The sequence below is a fragment of the Globicephala melas genome, chromosome X (assembly GCF_963455315.2).
Source record: "Globicephala melas chromosome X, mGloMel1.2, whole genome shotgun sequence".
NCBI lineage: Eukaryota > Metazoa > Chordata > Mammalia > Artiodactyla > Delphinidae > Globicephala > Globicephala melas.
The window spans coordinates 88,154,355-88,173,374 of record NC_083335.1 but is presented as its reverse complement, the minus strand read 5'-3'; the positions used below and the strand labels follow the sequence as shown (position 1 = coordinate 88,173,374).

General features: G+C 38.5%; 1 protein-coding gene across 1 annotated transcript; it reads right to left on the bottom strand.

Annotated features, from left to right (window-relative positions):
- Positions 1-224: 224 nt before the first annotated feature.
- On the bottom strand, positions 225-12,617 carry FUNDC1 (FUN14 domain containing 1). The gene is made up of 5 exons (XM_030834975.3): positions 12,444-12,617; positions 11,542-11,698; positions 8,120-8,195; positions 3,449-3,577; positions 225-1,730 (listed from the first exon to the last, which is right to left on the bottom strand). The coding sequence occupies exons 1-5, from the start codon at positions 12,469-12,471 to the stop codon at positions 1,653-1,655; spliced, it is 468 nt and encodes a 155-aa protein (XP_030690835.1). The 5' UTR covers positions 12,472-12,617; the 3' UTR covers positions 225-1,652.
- Positions 12,618-19,020: the final 6,403 nt, after the last annotated feature.

Sequence of the window (19,020 nt, the reverse complement as noted above, 5' to 3'; positions counted from 1 at the left end):
ATTTCGAAAATGAACAAACTGAGCCAGCTCCTAGAACTTCCCACAGTAGCCTGCCACACTGCATCAGATGAAAGGTATCATGCAGACATGGCACACAGAAGCGTGGCCCAGGTTCTACCTAACGTAGAATATTTTTCCCTTTTAATTCCACAGTCATGAAAAGCTAGGCAAGGCAGAAAGAGAGAAAAGCTCAAAGAAGAAAAATTAAGTATTTATAAGCAACATCACTTCATATTAAGAAAGTCTGAGTTTTATTTAGCATTTTATCTGAGGCGCTGAGAGTAAAGGAAGAAAATGAAGATCAATCCCACATTCAATTTTAAGGAGTCTTGCAAAAATGAAAGCACACAGACTATAACAATCTCAAAAGCATGAAATGCCTTATGTTTACAATACACAAAAAATACTATAGAGACTTCCTATCAAAAGGAGATAGTCTTGAGTATCTGCAAAGTCTTTCCAATCTGAAGATTCCAACACACGTTGTTCTGCTGTTTTTCCCAATTCCAACGTAGAACTCTGGACAAAACAAACAATACAAAAAGCTTTTCTAGGCCAAGGACCCTCTGAGGGAGTGTGATATTTGCCCTGAGAAACAAGTCAACTGGCCTAGTGTTGGGACCAACATAAAATGCTACCTAAAAAGCTGAAAGCCTCAGCATTTACATCTCAAGACTAGATCAAAGAGATGATTCTCTTTAAACTGCAATTTCATGATTATATAGAAAATCACTGTTCTTCAGACAATAAATTCATACTATACTACTAAGTATTTTAAGGTGATTTTTACCTCTTTGTAAAGAAAGGGTCTAAATAATAATTAGGATTTTTTAAAATGAAAAACAAGCTTCACTCAAAGTTAATAAAACGAATCAGTGACCCAAGTATATGTACCCTCAAAATAATTAATTCTACCCAGGCTGCCAAGATAAACAAATGAATAAAAAAATTAGAAGCTTATATGCAAGAAGATATTTTTACAACTACAGACATCAAAAAAAAGAAGAGCTTTAGACATGTAGTATTTCCCTAGAAGAGCATTTACTACAGTTATTACATAGTAAGCAAAGTAAGAATTGCAGGAAAAAACAACCTAAAAATTGGTATTAAATTTGTTTAATAACTTTAAGAATTCTATTATTTGTAAATCCTTCCATAAAAGGGCATTACAGTTCTTCAGTTTATTGCAAACATATCCTTAAAAAAAAGTCAGCCCTACTGTTGAAGCTATAATACAAATTTTTAAATTATTGGCACTATACTAAAAAGCACAATGGAGAACATCTTATTTAAATAAAATGACGATGATACTTCACTGGGGAATATAGCCAACAAATTTTTTTCTCTCTCCATATCTACATCCAATGGTGGTGTTTTATAGGCAAATTTTAAACAAATGCAAGTTTTTAAAAAACTTGAAAGCCATGATTTGCTCAGGAATACTATTATACACAGACCATATAGATTGTTTTATAGCAGATACCAGTCTGCCAAATTTCAGATGGCAAAATGCTAAGCAGTGAGTTTGGTACTGTCCAGCTAGTTGTTTCTTGTCATCCTGGAGAATCTGTCAATGGGTAATGCTGAGACCATCTTGTCACCACCATTTCTCTTCTCAGAGGTGACTCCACTGTGATAGAACATTCATATCCTTAAGATGCAAGGCCTAGCAAAAAGCCTCCCACAAATCCACTGGATATCACAATGTTCTGTTTGACAAATTCTGTTGCCTGAAACAAAGTTTAAAGAAAAATACTCTGATTTGTGCTACAACATGGATGAATCTTGAAAACATTACAGTAAGTGAAATAAGACAGACAAAAAAAGGACAATGTTGTTATAATTTCCACTTATATGAATAGTCAAATTCATCAAGACAGAAAGTAGAACAGAGGTTACCAAGGGCTGGGGAGAGGGGCTGATTGTGGGACTTACTGCTTAATGGTTAGAGTTTCTATTTGGGATGATGAAAAAGTTCTGGAAATGGATAGTGGTAATGGTTACACGAAAGTGTGAATGTACTTAATGCCAGTGAACTGTGCATTTAAAAATAGTTAAAATGGTAAATTTTATGTTATGTATATTTTACCACAATAAGAAAAAGAAAAGATATAAATTCTTAAAAATACTCTTAATTATTAAATCCAGAGCTAAGTATCGTTTTCAGATGTTTTCCTCAATTCAGTAAATATTCAGCAAAAATTCTTGTGTACCTACTATTGTAGGTGCCAACAACCAGGCAAGATGCCAGGGCTGTTCGTTACAAACTGAAGGAGCCTAGAGCCCCCAGCCAGGCCCAGTAAACTTCCTGCTTCTGAGATAACAGGCATATGGACAGCAAAATTCTCACAGGTAAAAAGAAATCTCCCTATAGGGCTGGCATAAATGGTCCATTCAGCAAGTTTTTAACGTAGATGATTTAATAAATTCCCACAGCATATGCACAATGATACTTATTAACAGTCAGTTCACTTAGTCAGTAGGAAAAAATGCACAGGATCAAAAAAATAACACCTTGATAAAATGTTTAACCCAAATAAAATCATGAAGAAGCAATCAGACAAAGCCAGACTGTACGATACTCTGCCTAGATGTTTCAAAAATGTGTCATGAAAGACAGAAAAACAAAAACAAAGAAACAGAGGAGGGGACCATCTAAGATTAAAGCAGACTTCAGAGACATGACAACCAAATGCAATATGTAATTCTTAATCGGGGGGAAACGATGTAAAAGATATTTTGTGGAAAAATTGTAATATGAACTCTATATTAGGAAATATTATTGTATCATGTTAAGTTTGGGGGGATTAATAAGGGTAATGGTAATAGTATAGGAGAACATCTGTACTCTTGGGACATATGTGCTGAAGTACTTAAGAATAAAAAGACCTGATGTCTTAAACAGTTCAGGGAAAAACAAAAAAAAAGGGTAAATTTCTCACTCACACACACACACACACACACACACGCACCAGCAAATGTGGTGAAACATGAACAATTTGATGAATAGGTGAAGGGTATTTGGGTATTCACTGTTTTTGTCTTTCAACTTTTCAACCGATCTGAAATTTTTCAAAATAAAAGTTGGGGGAAGTAAAAGGACAGAATTAAAATAAAGGCAAAGGAGCATGCAATTCAATTCTAAACAGAATATAAGAAGAAAACAGGCAAAATTCACATAAAAACATGAATAAAACTAATATATATATTAATAAAATAAATATATACATTTTCAAACTATTCTACTTCAAAAAAAAGAAAAAGGTAGTTTTGGTTAACAAGTAAAAAAAATGAGTGATTTAAATGGTGGCTTGATCCCAAATTTTACTTAACACTCTAGATATGACCAGAAACACCATTTTTTTTTAAAGAAGATAATCCCTAGTCACATTTTCTACTGAGATTCATTAAAAAAAAAAAAAGGAGCCAAAAATGTACATTGTCTTACTTCTTCTATTATATTGTTGATTTCAGGTGCTGCCTTATTTGCTCGTTTCTTAATCTGTCTTTTTGCTTTGTTTACATCTTTTTCAACTCTCTTCCAGTCGACCTGCACATAGCCACTGTGACTGGCAATCTGCAAAAATGTGATAAAAATGGTTAATTCTAAACCAACTAGGTTGCTAATACGATATATGAACATTTAGATTTCAAGAAATGTATGAAGCTTATGGGTAAGAAATCACAATTTATCCACTAATTTATTCATTAACAGACAGTGAGTGCCTATTCTGTGCCAAGCACTGTTCTAGGTCTCCAAGCTGTGGCCAAGAACAAGGGAGACATAGGTCCCCACCCTCAGAGAGCTTATGGTCCATTAGGGAAAACAGACTCAAGCATAAATAATTACTTAGATGTGATGAACACTATGTTAAGAGAAGTATAGTACTTAATGGGAAAAGATTCCAAAAATTGTATTATAACTATTCTATAATCCTATCATAATTTTTGGAATTTGAGAATTAGCTAAAAAGGCACAGAGACTATTGAAATTATATAGCTAATAAAAAAGTACCTTTAATTAAAGAGATGTTTAATTATAAGAGATCAGTAGCCAATCAGCTACTAGGTCACTAAAGTAGCTTGATAAAGGCTCTTCACTAACTCTGACTCTTTAGTCAAATTAAGAATACTTTCTGGTAATTGCTTTTGAAAGTGAAATATAAAAGAAAATATGCTCTAAACAACCTTCATGCCATAAATCCTTTTAATAAAACTACAGCTAAATGCCTACTACCCCTAAGAAAAAGTCTCATATGGTGCTACTGAGACACTGCAAAATCTGAGCAGGAACAACAGTGTGTGTGTTAAGTCAGTAAAGGTAGTCCCTCCGAATAATACAATCAACATATAAAGAATCACATGAGTAGTAAACAATTGAGCCTTGTATACCATTATAAATCACTTCTACCAAGCTTATGCTTTCTTTGTAATCTTTTAATACATCACTTTAAGTATGAACCACACATAAAATACTTCAAAAAATAAAAATATCTGATTTTATATAAATAGGCTGGGAATCTTAGGTTCCATTTTCACTGTGAATGACTCCATAGAAGAATCTATTTATCTGCATTTATCCCTATATTTACTCACCTTCTATCACTTCTAACTCTAGCCTCAGCAAAACAGAGTGGTAATGAAACCAAATGGCAAGTGGAAGCTTTTCCTGGCAATACCTGACATGGCAATTTGGGTCACAGACATGGAGGGGATGATGAACCTTAAGGTCCCTCCCATAGACAGCGACTATAAACCCTGGTTAAAACACAAGGGCTCCAGAATTAACAAAAGGAAGCAGATTTTGAAGAGGAGGTGAAACTTGTAGGAAGAGACCAATGTAAGGTAAGTTGCCCATTTTTTTGGCTTTATCCTGAGGATAAGATGCAGTTGCAGGGTGGCTAAAAGTTCAATAGAAAACATGCCACCTTTCTGGCCTGAAGAACCAGAGGGCAGAGCCCAGGACAATAACAGCTGCCAGAAAGGACACAGCTAGAGAAGGGGAGCCCCAAATTCTATGTGTAAACTCTACCCAAGTTCTGAACCACACATTCATGGGGCATAATGAAGCACTCTGGCTAAGGCTTAAAAAATAAATAAACTGAGGGCTTCCCTGGTGGCGCAGTGGTTGAGAGTCCGCCTGCCGATGCAGGGGACACAGGTTCGTGCCCCGGTCTGGGAAGATCCCAGATGCCGCGGAGCGGCTGGGCCCGTGAGCCGTGGCCGCTGAGCCTGCGCGCCCGGAGCCTGTGCTCCGCAGCGGGAGAGGCCACAACAGTGAGAGGCCCGCGTATCGCAAAAAAAAAAATAAATAAAAATAAAAAATAATAAACTGAGATTTGAGCCACTATCCACCACAGGTGAAATGGAGTTTGCAATTTGAGTCTAACCAAGTTAACTGCCTACTAAAATCAAAACATTAACAAACTTCGGAGGAATAAAACAGAATCCAGATTCTCCACGATGTAACATTCCTAATGCCCAGGGATAAAATACAAAGTTATTTGATATGATAAAACAAGAAAATGTGGCCTAGTCGCAAAAGAAAATCAACAGATGCCAACTCTGAGATGACCCAGATATTGAAATTTACAGGACTTTAAAGCAGCACTGTAACTATGCTCAATGAGGTAAAGGAAACTACAGTTGTAATCAGTGAAAAGAAAAGAAATCTCATCAGAGATATAGAAAATATAAAAAGAACCAAATGAAAATTCTAGAATTGGAAAATACAGTATCTGAAATAAATTCACTGGATAGCCTTAACGGCAGAAGGTAGATGACAGAGAGTCAGTGAACCTGAAGCTAGATCACTAGAAATTACACAATCTGAAAAAAGACTGAAAAACTAGATGAACAAAACCTCAGAACATTATCAAAGAGCCCAACATTCATCAATCAGAGTCATGTTCAGAAGGAGAAAGAATAGGAGAAAATACTTAAAGAAATAATGGCCAAAACCTTCCTGAACATGGTTAAAGACATTACTTTACAGATTCCAGAGCTCAGTGAACTCCAGGTAATGATCTAATACAATTATGAAATAACAATACTCAGATGATGTGGGGGTTGGGGGGGTGGGGCACACAGAGAAGTTCAATACGTCATAGCTAAATTCCCATATTCCATAACGGGAAGCCAACAGTTAATACCTCAAACTGAAAGATAAATGTCCAATTCACTTGTTTAGGAAAAAGGAAATAAATACCTTAAGAATCAGCTAGTAGTTCAAACTGGTTACCTCAAGGGAGGGAAAAATGGGGAGGTAGCGAGGGAGGCAAAGAACTACCCTAATCTGTAATAAGCATTATACATGTACTTGACCCTCTGAATTATGGGCATGTACAACTCAAAAAAATACATAAATAAATTTAAAAGATTTATATACCACTGTCTGTTTTAAGATGGCAGTGTGGCAAATATCTACTGGAAAACACCTGAGTTACTAGAAAAGCTTTAAGTTGTCAGCAAACTAATATTTATCTTTAATAAAAATATGGAAGCGAGACTAAATAATAGGTAATTAGCCTAAATGCCATTTGTTTCTTTTTTCTTGTTTCCTTCTACTGAGTTTTCAAGGTAAGTCATATTTGTGGGAAAAATTGGTTTGATGCTGACAGGTCTCATGCTCTTCTAATCAGTGACTTCAAACAATATGTGGACTAGACACGAAGTAGAAGGTGGCAACAGCAAAACGTGGGTTTGAAGGGTACATATCAAGTGGACTGAAATGGACTTCTGAAAAACTGACATGCAGAGTACACTGAAATGTATAATTCTCTCTATCTGTTAACATTTTAGGGAACTCTGTTTTGGTCCAGTACCCTTTTCCACTAAACAGAAATGACAACTGAGTTTTCAAAATAGCTATAGAATTCACTATCTTGATTCTTGATAACTATATAAATATCTTAATTCTTGGTTCTATATAAACCCAAGTCAAAAATCAGCTTAAATAAAATTCTCCTTTGTACAAATACTGGCATATTCATCCAAAGGACTAAATTTAGATATGAACCATATTCCTTTTTACCTCTTACCACAAGTCATAAGCAATTACCCCTAATAATACCACCAACAGAAAAAAAAATACATATATATATGTATATATTTAAACTGCTTAGTAAACAACTTAAAATCTGTGCTTAACACATATGAATCCAGTCCCTTTGTACTTCAGGCAATGACACTGGTTATTACATGATCAATGGCTTAGGTGCTGAACTCAGATTTTGGTTGCTATGACCATCAATCATTTTTAAAATCTGACAGATTTCTGTATCTTTAAAATTGTTGCTAACATTCATTCCCAGAAATTTTTAATTTTAGGATTTACTATATTTGATCTTCAGGGAATGATATTTTGGGGAAAATATATGCCAAACAGACATGAATGCCAGATAATATCCTGATAAACATCCTCTAACAGCAAAGCATTTTTGAACCTTATACTTAGAGGAACATGAACAAGACTAAAACTTCAAATCCACTTGCCTCAGAAATAGGATTATGAATGATTTTTTAAACCCAATTTTCCACTTTCTATATTACTATGGTTCCCTAGTTTTAAAAAACATGTTAGAAATTGCTAACAGCATTTTCCCCTAGGAAGGAAAACTGGCTAGGAAACAGGAAAGAGACTTCTTGAATTTTATATATTGTGTATGAGAGTGTGTGTGAATTTTTTTTGAATTTTTGAATTATATTTTATTTTTTTATACAGCAGGTTCTTGAGAGTGTGTGTGAATTTTAAATATATGTTTTAAATGGTCAGCATGAACAGGTTATGCTATTGATGAAATGTTTATTTTTCCAGGGAGATGCTTCAAGGAAAATTTAGGTAAATAACAAAAAATGAGATACCTCAAATTTTAACAGTTGTGTTTTTAATAGCTGGGATCAAACTATGCTTAAAAAACCTCAGAAGTATTTAAATTGATGCTTTTCATGACAGATGCCAGCTTTCAAAACTCATTTAAGTTTTTCCATAAACTGATGCCTAAAAGAGAAATTCCATCTTCTATTAAAATGGACAGGAGTGAAATGGCTAAACTTGACTTTCTCAGTTCCTAAGGGCTACATATGTAAGCAGAGGCAAGGACCAAAAGCTCTGACATACCTGAAGGAGAAGAAAGCCACCACCTACTGCAGTTGCTGCAAGTTTTCCAACTTTCTGGAATAAAAATCCCGCACACCTTTAATGGAAGAAATGACAAAGGATGAGAACAATCAATGATGTACTAGACTCTCTCCCTTCTTCTTTTCACTGCTTTCCTAATAAAATCTTAATGTCTTCCCAGTTCTTTTGATCATGCCCCTTACCCGCTCAGAAACCCACAATGTTTCCCGTCAGTTATATAGACTAGTCAAAAGTGCATAACTAAATTGTCTGAGATGTGCTTCAAAATAAGGGATGGAGAGAAGAAGAGGGGAATTTACAGGAAAAAGACTGGCTACTGAAACTGAATGTTGAGTACTCAGGGGTTCGTTATACTCTTCCTTCTATACTTGTATTAAGTTGAAATTCCTCATAATAAAAGTGCTCAGTTTTGTTTTGTTTTTTTTTAATACACTCAAGATGTTCCACACACCTGGCCGACTCTCACTCTACCCAAACCTTCTGCTCCAACCCAGTTTCCAAATATGTCACCACTGTTGCTCAAGCTATTAACCTCCCTGTTTCTAGGGGTTTCTACCTAGCTCTGCCTATCTAAAACTTTCCTACCCTTTAAGGTCCAGCTGGAGTTCCACCTTCACGACTATACTTCAGCCCATATTTCTCATGGCTTCCTTATCTATTCCTATCTCTATATTAAACCTGTTTTGTCTCATCTATCCTGTAAGGATGTCAACCCATACTTCTTTTTTGATTCTCTCCTTCAGTGAGCTCATTATTCCCTTAAGTATTCCAGACCCAGTATGCAAAAGAATCTCAGATTCCCAACTCCAGCCTTCTGTACTGGGTTGAAGAGTGTCACCCCCGAAATCCATGTCCTTCCCAGAACCTCAGAATGTGACCTTATTTGGAATAAGGTCATTGTAGATATAGTTAGTTCAGATGAGGCTATACTGGAGTTGGGTGGGCCCCAAATCCAATGTGTCATAGAGATACACTGAGGGAAGACAGCCATGTGACGACAGAGGCAGAATTGGAGTGATATGTCTACAAGTCAAGGAATGCCAGGGATTGCTGGCAACCACCAGAAGACAGGAGAGAAGCATGGAACAAATTCTCCCTGAGCCTCCAGGAAGGAACCAACCCTGTTGACACCTTTCAAATTTCTAGCCTCCAGACCTGTGAGAGAATAAGTTTCTCTCATTTTAAGCTACCTAGTTGTGGTACTTTGTTACAACAGCCTTAGGAAACTAATACACATACACCTTCATAAATGGAAAATTTACATTTCCAATTAAATGATGAGCTTCTCTTGCCATCCAGAACCACATATTCAAAATGTCCCAAAGCAAACATCTTTCCAACCAAACCAGCTGTTGCTAAGGCCCAATTTGTAAGTGACTGCACCATTCTCTAGGCCTGTTATCTCATGCTCATCTCAGGCTGCCTTCTTCATTGCCTTTGGGGTCCAACTGACGGCCAATTGTATATACTCGAGTATCGCCAAAACATCATTTGATTGTCTTTTGTCTTCTTTCCATCCTCAAGGGCATCACTACCCTGCTTCCAGACCACACTAAGGACACTCTAGCTAATCTTCACACCTCCCATCTCGCCTAGCAGCCACCCATCCTGCTATCAGTTTTAATTTCTTATTATGATCAAGAACCTATAGCTACCTACAGCTAAACATAATCTCCTCAGTTTCCCATTCATGTCCTGAATTGGTCTGAATTATTAACTCGTTAAGTTAACATCTATTAACCATTCCTCCTTAATGTATGCCACAACAGTACATCAGTTTCATACCCTAAGAAAATTCCAAAAATTTATTACACTGAATCTAAAGTCATTGCAACAAATCACCTGTATAATATTAGGGTCCTATTACACAGCTCCTGGACTGACACCTGGCTACAGTTCAAACATATGTGTCCCTCAGTAGGGGAGACAGCAACAAAGACTCAGAAAAGGGAACAGAGGAGGCAAGCAGCAGCCAGGTCTTAACAACATCCTGGGGAATGTGCTCCACAAGCATGTCTATCCTTTGCTTGACGGCATGAGCCACTAAAATGAGTCTACTAACTTCCCCTCTTCTGTCTCTAGGCTTTCCAAGCAAACTCTTGCCAATCATTGGGCTTCTCACCAAGCTTAGCCTACAAGGAGAAAACACACAGCAATTTAATTCTATTGCTCAATTATTTTTTAGTCTCTTTTAAGGTGGGGCTTTAGGCCTTGACTCACATTAACCCATCACCCATGGCACCAAATTGTGAGCTTATTTAAGCGGAAGGCCAGGCCCTGAATTGTGGGCATCAAGGTACCACTGGCCTGTGAAAAATCATCTGAATAACCAGGGCTCTGACCAGGCATCTCTCTAACTGCAGGCTTTTTTCATAAGCAGCACTAATAAGTACACATCATGAATAAATACTGCACCTCTTTGTCACAGAATCTTCACAGTGAGTGTTTCTACCATAAAATGGCATTTATTAAAAAAAAGGCATAAAAGAGTGCACCATTGTTCCAAGGTGCAAGTAAAACACAAATCAAAAAAATCATTTTATACTCAGTTTAAATATGTAAATATTTAAATTAATGTAAGATGAATTTAACTTAGAATCTAAGAAATCAATGATTACTCACAAGTTAAGCACGTACACTAACTTCAGAAATTCTCTAGGTCATGAACATTTTCAAAATAAAGAGTCAAACTTGTTTCTGACCCTTGTTATTTGGCTAATCTTTTAGTCTAAGAATAACAGAATTATATCTACAGTAGCAATTATATAATCATGTGATCTGAAATGTTAACTGGTTAGGTTAATGCTTATTAACCTCTCCCCCTTAATGTACTCCACAGTATTATTACTGAGTAAGCAATCAGTCCTTTAATTCCAACCAAGACCCAATCTACAACTCTTCTTCAAAGTATTATCATAATCCAAATTAGAATCATCTGTAACATAATCAGTACTTTTTACTGAGAATTTTACACTGCTCTCCACAGGGCCGATAATGGAGACCAGTTTTACTGCGGGAATTCTCACAGGGTTTTCCGGTTGTTAGCACTGAACAAGTAAAAATTATTTACATATAATTAAGTCTTCTATATTTTTCCCTCCTTACCCACTGTCACTGAATCAGATTCACTAGATCTGCGAAATCTGAAATGGGCGAAAATATACAAAGAATCAAAGGAAGGGTGAGGAGGGGACAGTGGAGGGTGGCGGAGGATGATCACCAAAACCCAACAGTCTCTGAGTGTTGATTACACTAATCATACCACAGAGAAAAGCCTCAAGGTACAGCTCTTCTGAGATTAACAGTGTAAAGCCACTGACTGAGCATGTAATTGGCCCAGATACAAAAGGGCAGTAGTCAGGCTCCCAATGAAATTTAACAAAAAAAGACGTTTTTCTCACCAGCCACTCACTCCACCCATTACAATCTGGGTGGCTACTGAGTATTTTTCTACCATAGGTCCGGAACTGTGGCCAAACACTCGATTCCACCAGTGGTGTCTTCTTGCATACTCAGTTAAATCCAACACTTCGTAAGAATCATCATCACTTTCATATTCTTCAAAGCAAAAAATGAAAGCAACAAATTTACAGTCAACCGAAAGTTAAAAATGCCCTGTACATTTTCATCTGTTACAACTCATTGTTACATTTGGCATACAGCTAAAAACGCCCAGATGGAAACAAAGTTTCTTAAACCCAATCCCTGAGACTAGGGCCTTGACAGTAAAGGGCCACGCATCTCCTTCTCAAAGGCCCAGAGACCGGCCTGGGTGCCGGGGCAACGTCACTTACGCAGCAGAGGGGTCACCCCCGCACCCCAAATCTCAGTAGGGACAGGTCAGAGTTTCACAGCAGGGTCTCCCCCCAATCTCAGCGGGTCAGTTCAAAGTTTCACAGCATGAAAGGTCACCCCCAAATCTCAGGTTCAGGGTCAGTGCAGGGTCCGTTTTCATCAGTGGGAGAAAGAAGGAGGGGGGGGTCCTCCACTGACGGAACCGGTTAGAGGCCCGACAAGAAGAAATAATTTCAAAACCAAGACTTAAAAAAAACAACAACCAAAAAACGTTAGAAGATGGACAGGAACGGTCGGAGGTGAAGGTAAGGCAGGAGGTGGGGCTGTGTTGAGGGCGAGGGTCCTAGAGGGGAGAGCGAGTCTAGTCCGAAGTGGGTGCTCAAAGGGTTGCCTCAAGCAAACAGAGCCCCCAGGAACCCTGGGACAGGGGAAGGAAGACGCACCCCCGAGCCAAGGTCGAGAGCTGTGAGCCGTCTCTAAGATACTACTTCGGGCCCCGGCCGCTCACCTTGGGGAGGGGCGTTCCGGGTCGCCATGATACCGCCGGCGGCCTGTATTGAAGGTGGTCCCAACCCGCCCGCCTCTCCCCGCTACTTTAAGAACCGCTCTAGGCCCAGGTGGAAGTCTATGGTCTCTTTTTTTTCCTCCTCCTCCTCCTCCTTTTCCTCCAGGCGCGTAGTTCTGTCCCCGCCCCCTCCTCTAAGCGGAGGGCTTTCCGCGCAAGCGCAGGGCACAGGGCCGTGGGGAGGGAGAGAGGGGAGAGACAGGCTGGATACCAGCCTGCGAGGGTTTGTGGGAATTGTAGTCCGTTGCCCTCCACAAGCCTGGTTTCCCACCCCTCCCCCTCTAGAATTTACAGAACCTGAATTTTGGTTATTTTGTTTTAAAGAGCCTCAGGGCTGGAGGGGAGGAGGCGTCACTTGGTTAAATCGGAAACCCGCTTGCTATTTGTAACACTATACCAGAAAGAGGCTTTTAAAAAGAGATAAGAGAAACCCTGTTTCAAACCACACTTTTCAAGCAGTCAAGGGCTCAACTAACGGATGGAAAATTTTTCTAACGCGCTGCAGCTGGGAACTGGAACGTTTTCATCCTCTCCTTCTCCACGCGTTTCCTGCCAGGAACCTGAGGAGGAAGAGGGAGGCCTAAGAACTGACCTGACACGAGTTATTCAAGAGGACATAATTTTTAAGCATCATTTTTATTATTTAAATCTGACAGGAACAAGGGCAAGTTCTTCACCCAGAAGCCTCACGAGATTCTGTTGAATGAAAAACCGTGTTGATTGCCAAGCAGCTAACTCAGGTTCACGTAAACCAGCCCCCAAACTTGTTTTGAACTTGCATTGCACCCGCATTCGCTGTACAATTAAAACAGCCCTATCAGTATTCCTATTCCGAGAATATGGAGATGAAGGAAAAACAAGAAATTCTGGTAGAGGTTGTATTATTTAAAATACTGACTTACATAATTGCACTTGGCTTTTCAAGTCCTGGTGCTCTAAATGCAAGGGTTGATTCAAGTTCCTCACCCTGTGCCCCCCCAAAATACAATTCTAAGACTGGCTGGAGATGTTAGTCTTCAATTTGCGTAAGATTACACGTTTCGGAAACAAAATAACTTTAAGGGACATAACTTCAGAGATCTTCACTGAAATATTTTTACCAAGAGTTAACAGGTTTGAGTTCATACACTCCTTCCTCCCCATTGCCTACCCACTCCTAATGAGGTGCTAAAGAATAAGAGAAACAGCAAATGATGGGCCACTGAAATGGAAAAAAGGAGAAAAGAGAAATGAAAAATACAAACTGAAAGAGCAAAATTACAAATTGGAAGAGGGTTGACTGGGCCAATGACATCCAAATGACACTTTCACATACTTATAGCAATATCTGCCAAGTACAAAAAGAAGCCACTTTCCTGTCATGGAAATGGTATTTAGAATCAAACGATTTTGGAGAAATGGGGAGAAAATGGAAACAAAACAGTGCTCTTAAGATAACAAAGAATAGACCTTTGTATCCAAAATGCATCCAAAACATGTCCAAAAATGAGTTAAAAGGCAATCATTTCTCTAAAGGACTTAAGGGCTGAGAAGGAAATTTTTAATGCTCTTCCCTTTTTTCTTGCGGTGATATGCCCTTGCCATTACCTCAAGGAATTTGGTTGTATAATATACTTTTCTAGTGTGAGTTTTTTTCTTTCCCAGTATCTAAAAAGCTGTCATTTTGTTGGCTCAATGACGAGTGGTTTAATATGTAAATTGTGTACACAGGCTTTAAAAGGTGCTTTGGTCCTCCTGATGGGTTCAAGGCGGGTGATTTTTTTTTTTTTAATTCCCACTTTGAATAGTGGGGGGTTTTTTTGTTTTTTGTTTTCTGTTTTTTTCAGTCAACAGTAATAAACGTTTTCATTGTGAACACTGATATCTTAACACTGGTACCAACTGTACCAAAACATAATTCATGTAGCCTCCAGCTTTTCAATGGGTAGTGTTCCAAAAGTTTATGAGTAACTTATTTGAAATAGAAAACATTTTCTATTTACTCCATAAGGAAACTATAATGAAACTATTCCTTCCTGATCTCCACTTTTCCTCATTGTCTTTGGAAACCTCATTTGTTAAAAACAATTTAGTCAGAATTGAGAAAACAAAAAGCAGACAAAAAAACAAACAGAAGAACAATTCAGTCCCTGGGCAATCTAACCTCCCCCATTGGCTACAACTAATCCCAACACAATGGATTCCACTCACCCCACGTTTGCACACTTAAAATGCTGTAAGTGGCCTTTCAAAGTACTGAGGTAACCAATTGCTGATGAGAAAAGTGTGGCAAAGTTGATGCTGCATGAACTAGCTTGTTGGAGTGTAAACAGGTAGAAGGTTTAGTAATGTGTATCCACAATTTTAAAGATGCCACTTCAATAATCCCACTAAAGATCAGTGCCGAAAACTATTTAAAGTGTTCTTATGCATAAAGATACTCATTGCAGGGTTGTTGTTTTGTTTTGTTTTGTTTTTCATGATGAAAAGGAATAGAAACAATAGGGAAAATGGAAAGTATCCAACAGTAGATGAATAGTTATGGAAATTATGGAATGTTATGTTTAAAAAGACTGTAATAACAGGAAAGTGCTTAAATGAAAAAACTGTTTACCAAATTGTATTTACAGTTTTATTGCAAGTGATTTATTCAATTTCTGCTAAAAAAAAAGCATTAAGACTTGATAAACTGGAATGGATTATGTTGCAGACTTGATTCTAGCCTGCTGGCTGTTACTGAACACAAGTTCGTGTGCCCAACGCACAGGGAGGCCAAACAAACCAAAACATCAGAGTCTGGCGCAGAGAAAGGTTTACTGCAGGGCCAAGCAAGGAGAACAGGTGGCTTGTGCTCAAAACCCCCAAACTCCCCAATGGTCTTAGGGGAGAAGTTTTTATAGGCAAAAGTTACCTGAAGTTACCATCCTCCACCTGGGTGGGGGCATTAGTTCCTGCAGAACTCAAAGGTATTGTTATGTATATTCCCTGAGGAGGAGCCAGGACCCTGCCCCAAGTCTGCACTATTGTTTCTTGACTGCTCCTCCCTTGTTTCTACATCCCCTTCCTTCGCTAATTAGCAAACTGTTTGAATCTGCCCTTTGGAACTCAGGGAAGGTCAAGGAGGCTGAACGAAGCCTATTTCCTACAAACAAGAAATGGGGGACATGGAAAGGATTTGTACCAGGGAGGGCCCCACAGGGTCCTGCTTGGTTTCAGAACTAAATGGTTTATAAGGTATTGTTACTGAACCAAACTTGGGTCTGCTCACCTGCACGCAGTAAAGCCAATCGACTGACACCAGGCTGTGGTTGTAACAGGGAAGAACAAAATCTGACTCCATGTTGGATCTGTTTCTTTTACTTTGACCTTTGCTTTCCATTGCTTTTGTTCTATCTATAGCTATTGGCATATGTAATGGCCTTCCTCGGGAAACCCTGCCCCTCTGCCTGAATGTTAAACTAAAGTGCCTTTGTTCAGCTCACAGGGAAGCACCCTGACCCTGCCCACCTGTGAATGGCTGCAGAAAAGAAGAAATTAACATATCCCCTCCCCAAGGCTGGCCAAAACCAGGAGATATTTTGCAAGACTTATGGCCTTTTTACTTTACTTCCTCACCTCCTCCCCTCTCTGTTCTATAAAAGAAACTAGCATCCAGACACTGATAAGACACTGTAGGACACTAGTCTGCCATCTTGGTCTGCTGGCTTTTGGAATAAAATCGCTACTCTTTGCCTCAACACCTTGTCTCCCGATTTATTGGCCTGTCATGCGGTGAGCAGAGCGAGCTTGGACTTGGTAACATGTTGAAGGAAAGTGCAGCATTTATTGTAAGGTGCCATACAAGTAGTCCAAGACAGCTAATGCTCAAAAAGCCCAAACTCCCCAATGGGTCTCAGCAAAGCATTTTTAAAGGCAAGGTGAGGGAAGAGGAGTCCCAGGGTAAGTGATCAGCTCGTGCACAGTTCTCTGATTGGTTGATGGTGAGGTAACAGGGGTTAACATTATCAATCCTTAGGCACCAGTAGGTCTGGGGACTACACGCTCATGGTCATCAAGTAGTTAATTTCTTCCATTTTGTGGGGGTTTTTGCATCTGTAAAACAACTCCAGAAATGTGCAGCAGATACTATTATCTAGGTACTTCAGACAGGAGCTAAAGCAGAGGATATGGGGGAGGGGTCTGTCCTGGGAAGACACCATAGGGGCCTGCTTGGTCACAGTAGTGATAAAAGAGTACTGGTTAGAAAAATAAGCAAAGATAGCCAGGAAAACGCTAAAAGGAAGAGCAATGAGAGAGGACTAGCCTGACCACACATGAAAACGTAATTTTTTTAAAGTTACTAATTAAAACAGTGTGATACTGGTGTATGAGCAGACAGACACACTAAGAGACTGAAATAGAAAGTCCAGAAATAAATACAATATATACCAGGGAATTCCCTGGCAGTCCAGTGGTTAGGACTTGACACTTTCACTGCCAGGGCCCGGGTGCAATCCCTGGTCAGGGAACTAAGATCCTGCAAGCCGCGTGGCACAGCGGAAAAAAAAAAAACCCAAAACAAAAACAATATATACCAGAATTGAGTATACAATAAAGGTGGAATCTCAAGTAGTCAGGTAAATATGAACTTTATTTTAAAAACTGCTGTTGGAACAACTAAGGCTGATATCTGACATCTGGAAAAACATACAGCTAAATCCATTCCTTACAACATGTACCTGGATGAACTCCAAATGGCTCAAATACCTAGATGTAGAAATTAAAATAAGAAAACTAATTGAAGAAAACTGGACAAATTCCTTTATAACTTTGCAGCAGGGATGACCTTTTATAAATGACTCAAAAATTGATAAATTTGGGCTTCCCTGGTGGGGCAGTGGTTGACAGTCCGCCTGCCGATGCAGGGGACATGGGTTCGTGCCCTGGTCCGGGAAGATCCCACATGCCGCGGAGCGGCTGGGCCCATGAACCATGGCCCCTGAGCCTGTGCGTCCGGAGCCTGTGCTCCACAACGGGAGAGGCCACAACAGTGAGAGGCCCGCATACTGAAAAAAAAAAAAAAAGATAAATTTGACTATATAAAGTTAAAACTTAAGCATAAAAAAATAAGCAAAATCAAAAGACAAACTGCAAACAGAATAATGTTTGCAATTCTTATCGAAGGCAAAGGACTAACCTCCCTAATATATAAAAGCTCCTTTAAAAGGGAATTTATGAAAGACCAACCACACCAATAGAACAGCAACAGACACATACACAATTCACAGAAAAAAGAAATACAAATGGCCCTAAAACACACAAAATACTCTCAACAACAATTATAATAATTGGACAGTATAATTCTCACTCAACAGATTAATTAAAATTCATAAGTATTACAACAGACTTGATATGTTCATGTGATACATTCACTTGTGTGTATAAACTTATTCACTGTAGCACTGTCTGAAATAGCAAAAGACTTAAAACAACCCATGTGTCCAGCCTTATTGGACTGCTTAATAAACCATAGTATATCTGCATAACCACAGCTGTAGTAAATAAGTAAATAAAAAAATAAGAACAAAGAATTTATCTATGTCCTGACTTGGAAAGTTCCCTAGGATATATTGTTAAAAGTAAAACAGCAAGTTGCAGAAAAATGTGCTACTTTTTTTTAAAAAAACAGCTTTATTGAGATATAATTCATATATCATATAATTTACCCATTTAAAGTGTACAATTCAGTGTCTTTTAGTATATTACATTATTAATTTTTTAAATTGTAGTAAGTATATACATATATAATTAAAATTTCCATTTAGCCATCTTAAGAATATAATTCAATGGCATTAATTACATTCACAAGGTTGTACAACCATCACCACTATGTATTTTTTTTAACATCTTTATTGGAGTATATATAATTGCTTTACAATGTTGTGTTACTTTCTGCTGTATAACAAAGTGAATCAGCTATACATATACACATATCCCCATATCCCCTCCCTCTTGTGCCTCCCTCCCACCCTCCCTGTCCCATCCCTCTAGGTGGTCACAAAGCACCGAGCTGATCTCCCTGTGCTATGTGGCTGCTTCCCACTAGCTATCTATTTTACATTTGGTAGTATATATATGTCAATGCTACTCTCTCACTTCGTCCCAGCTTACCATTCCCCCTCCTTGTGTCCTCAAGTCCATTCTCTATGTCTGTGTCTTTATTCCTGTCCTGCCCCTAGGTTCATCAGAACCATCTTTTTTTTTAGATTCCGTATATATGTGTTAGCATATGGTATTTGTTTTTCTCTTTCTGACTTACTTCACTCTGTACGACAGACTCTAAGTCCATCCACCTCACTACAAATAACTCAATTTCGTTTCTTTTCATGGCTGAGTAATATTCCATTGTATATATGTACCACTTCTTTATCCATTCATCTGTCCATGGACACTTAGGTTGCTTCCATGTCCTGGCTATTGTAAATCACCACTGTGTATTTCCAAAACTTTTTCATCACCCCAAACAGAAACTCTGTAATCATCAAACAATAATTTCTCATTC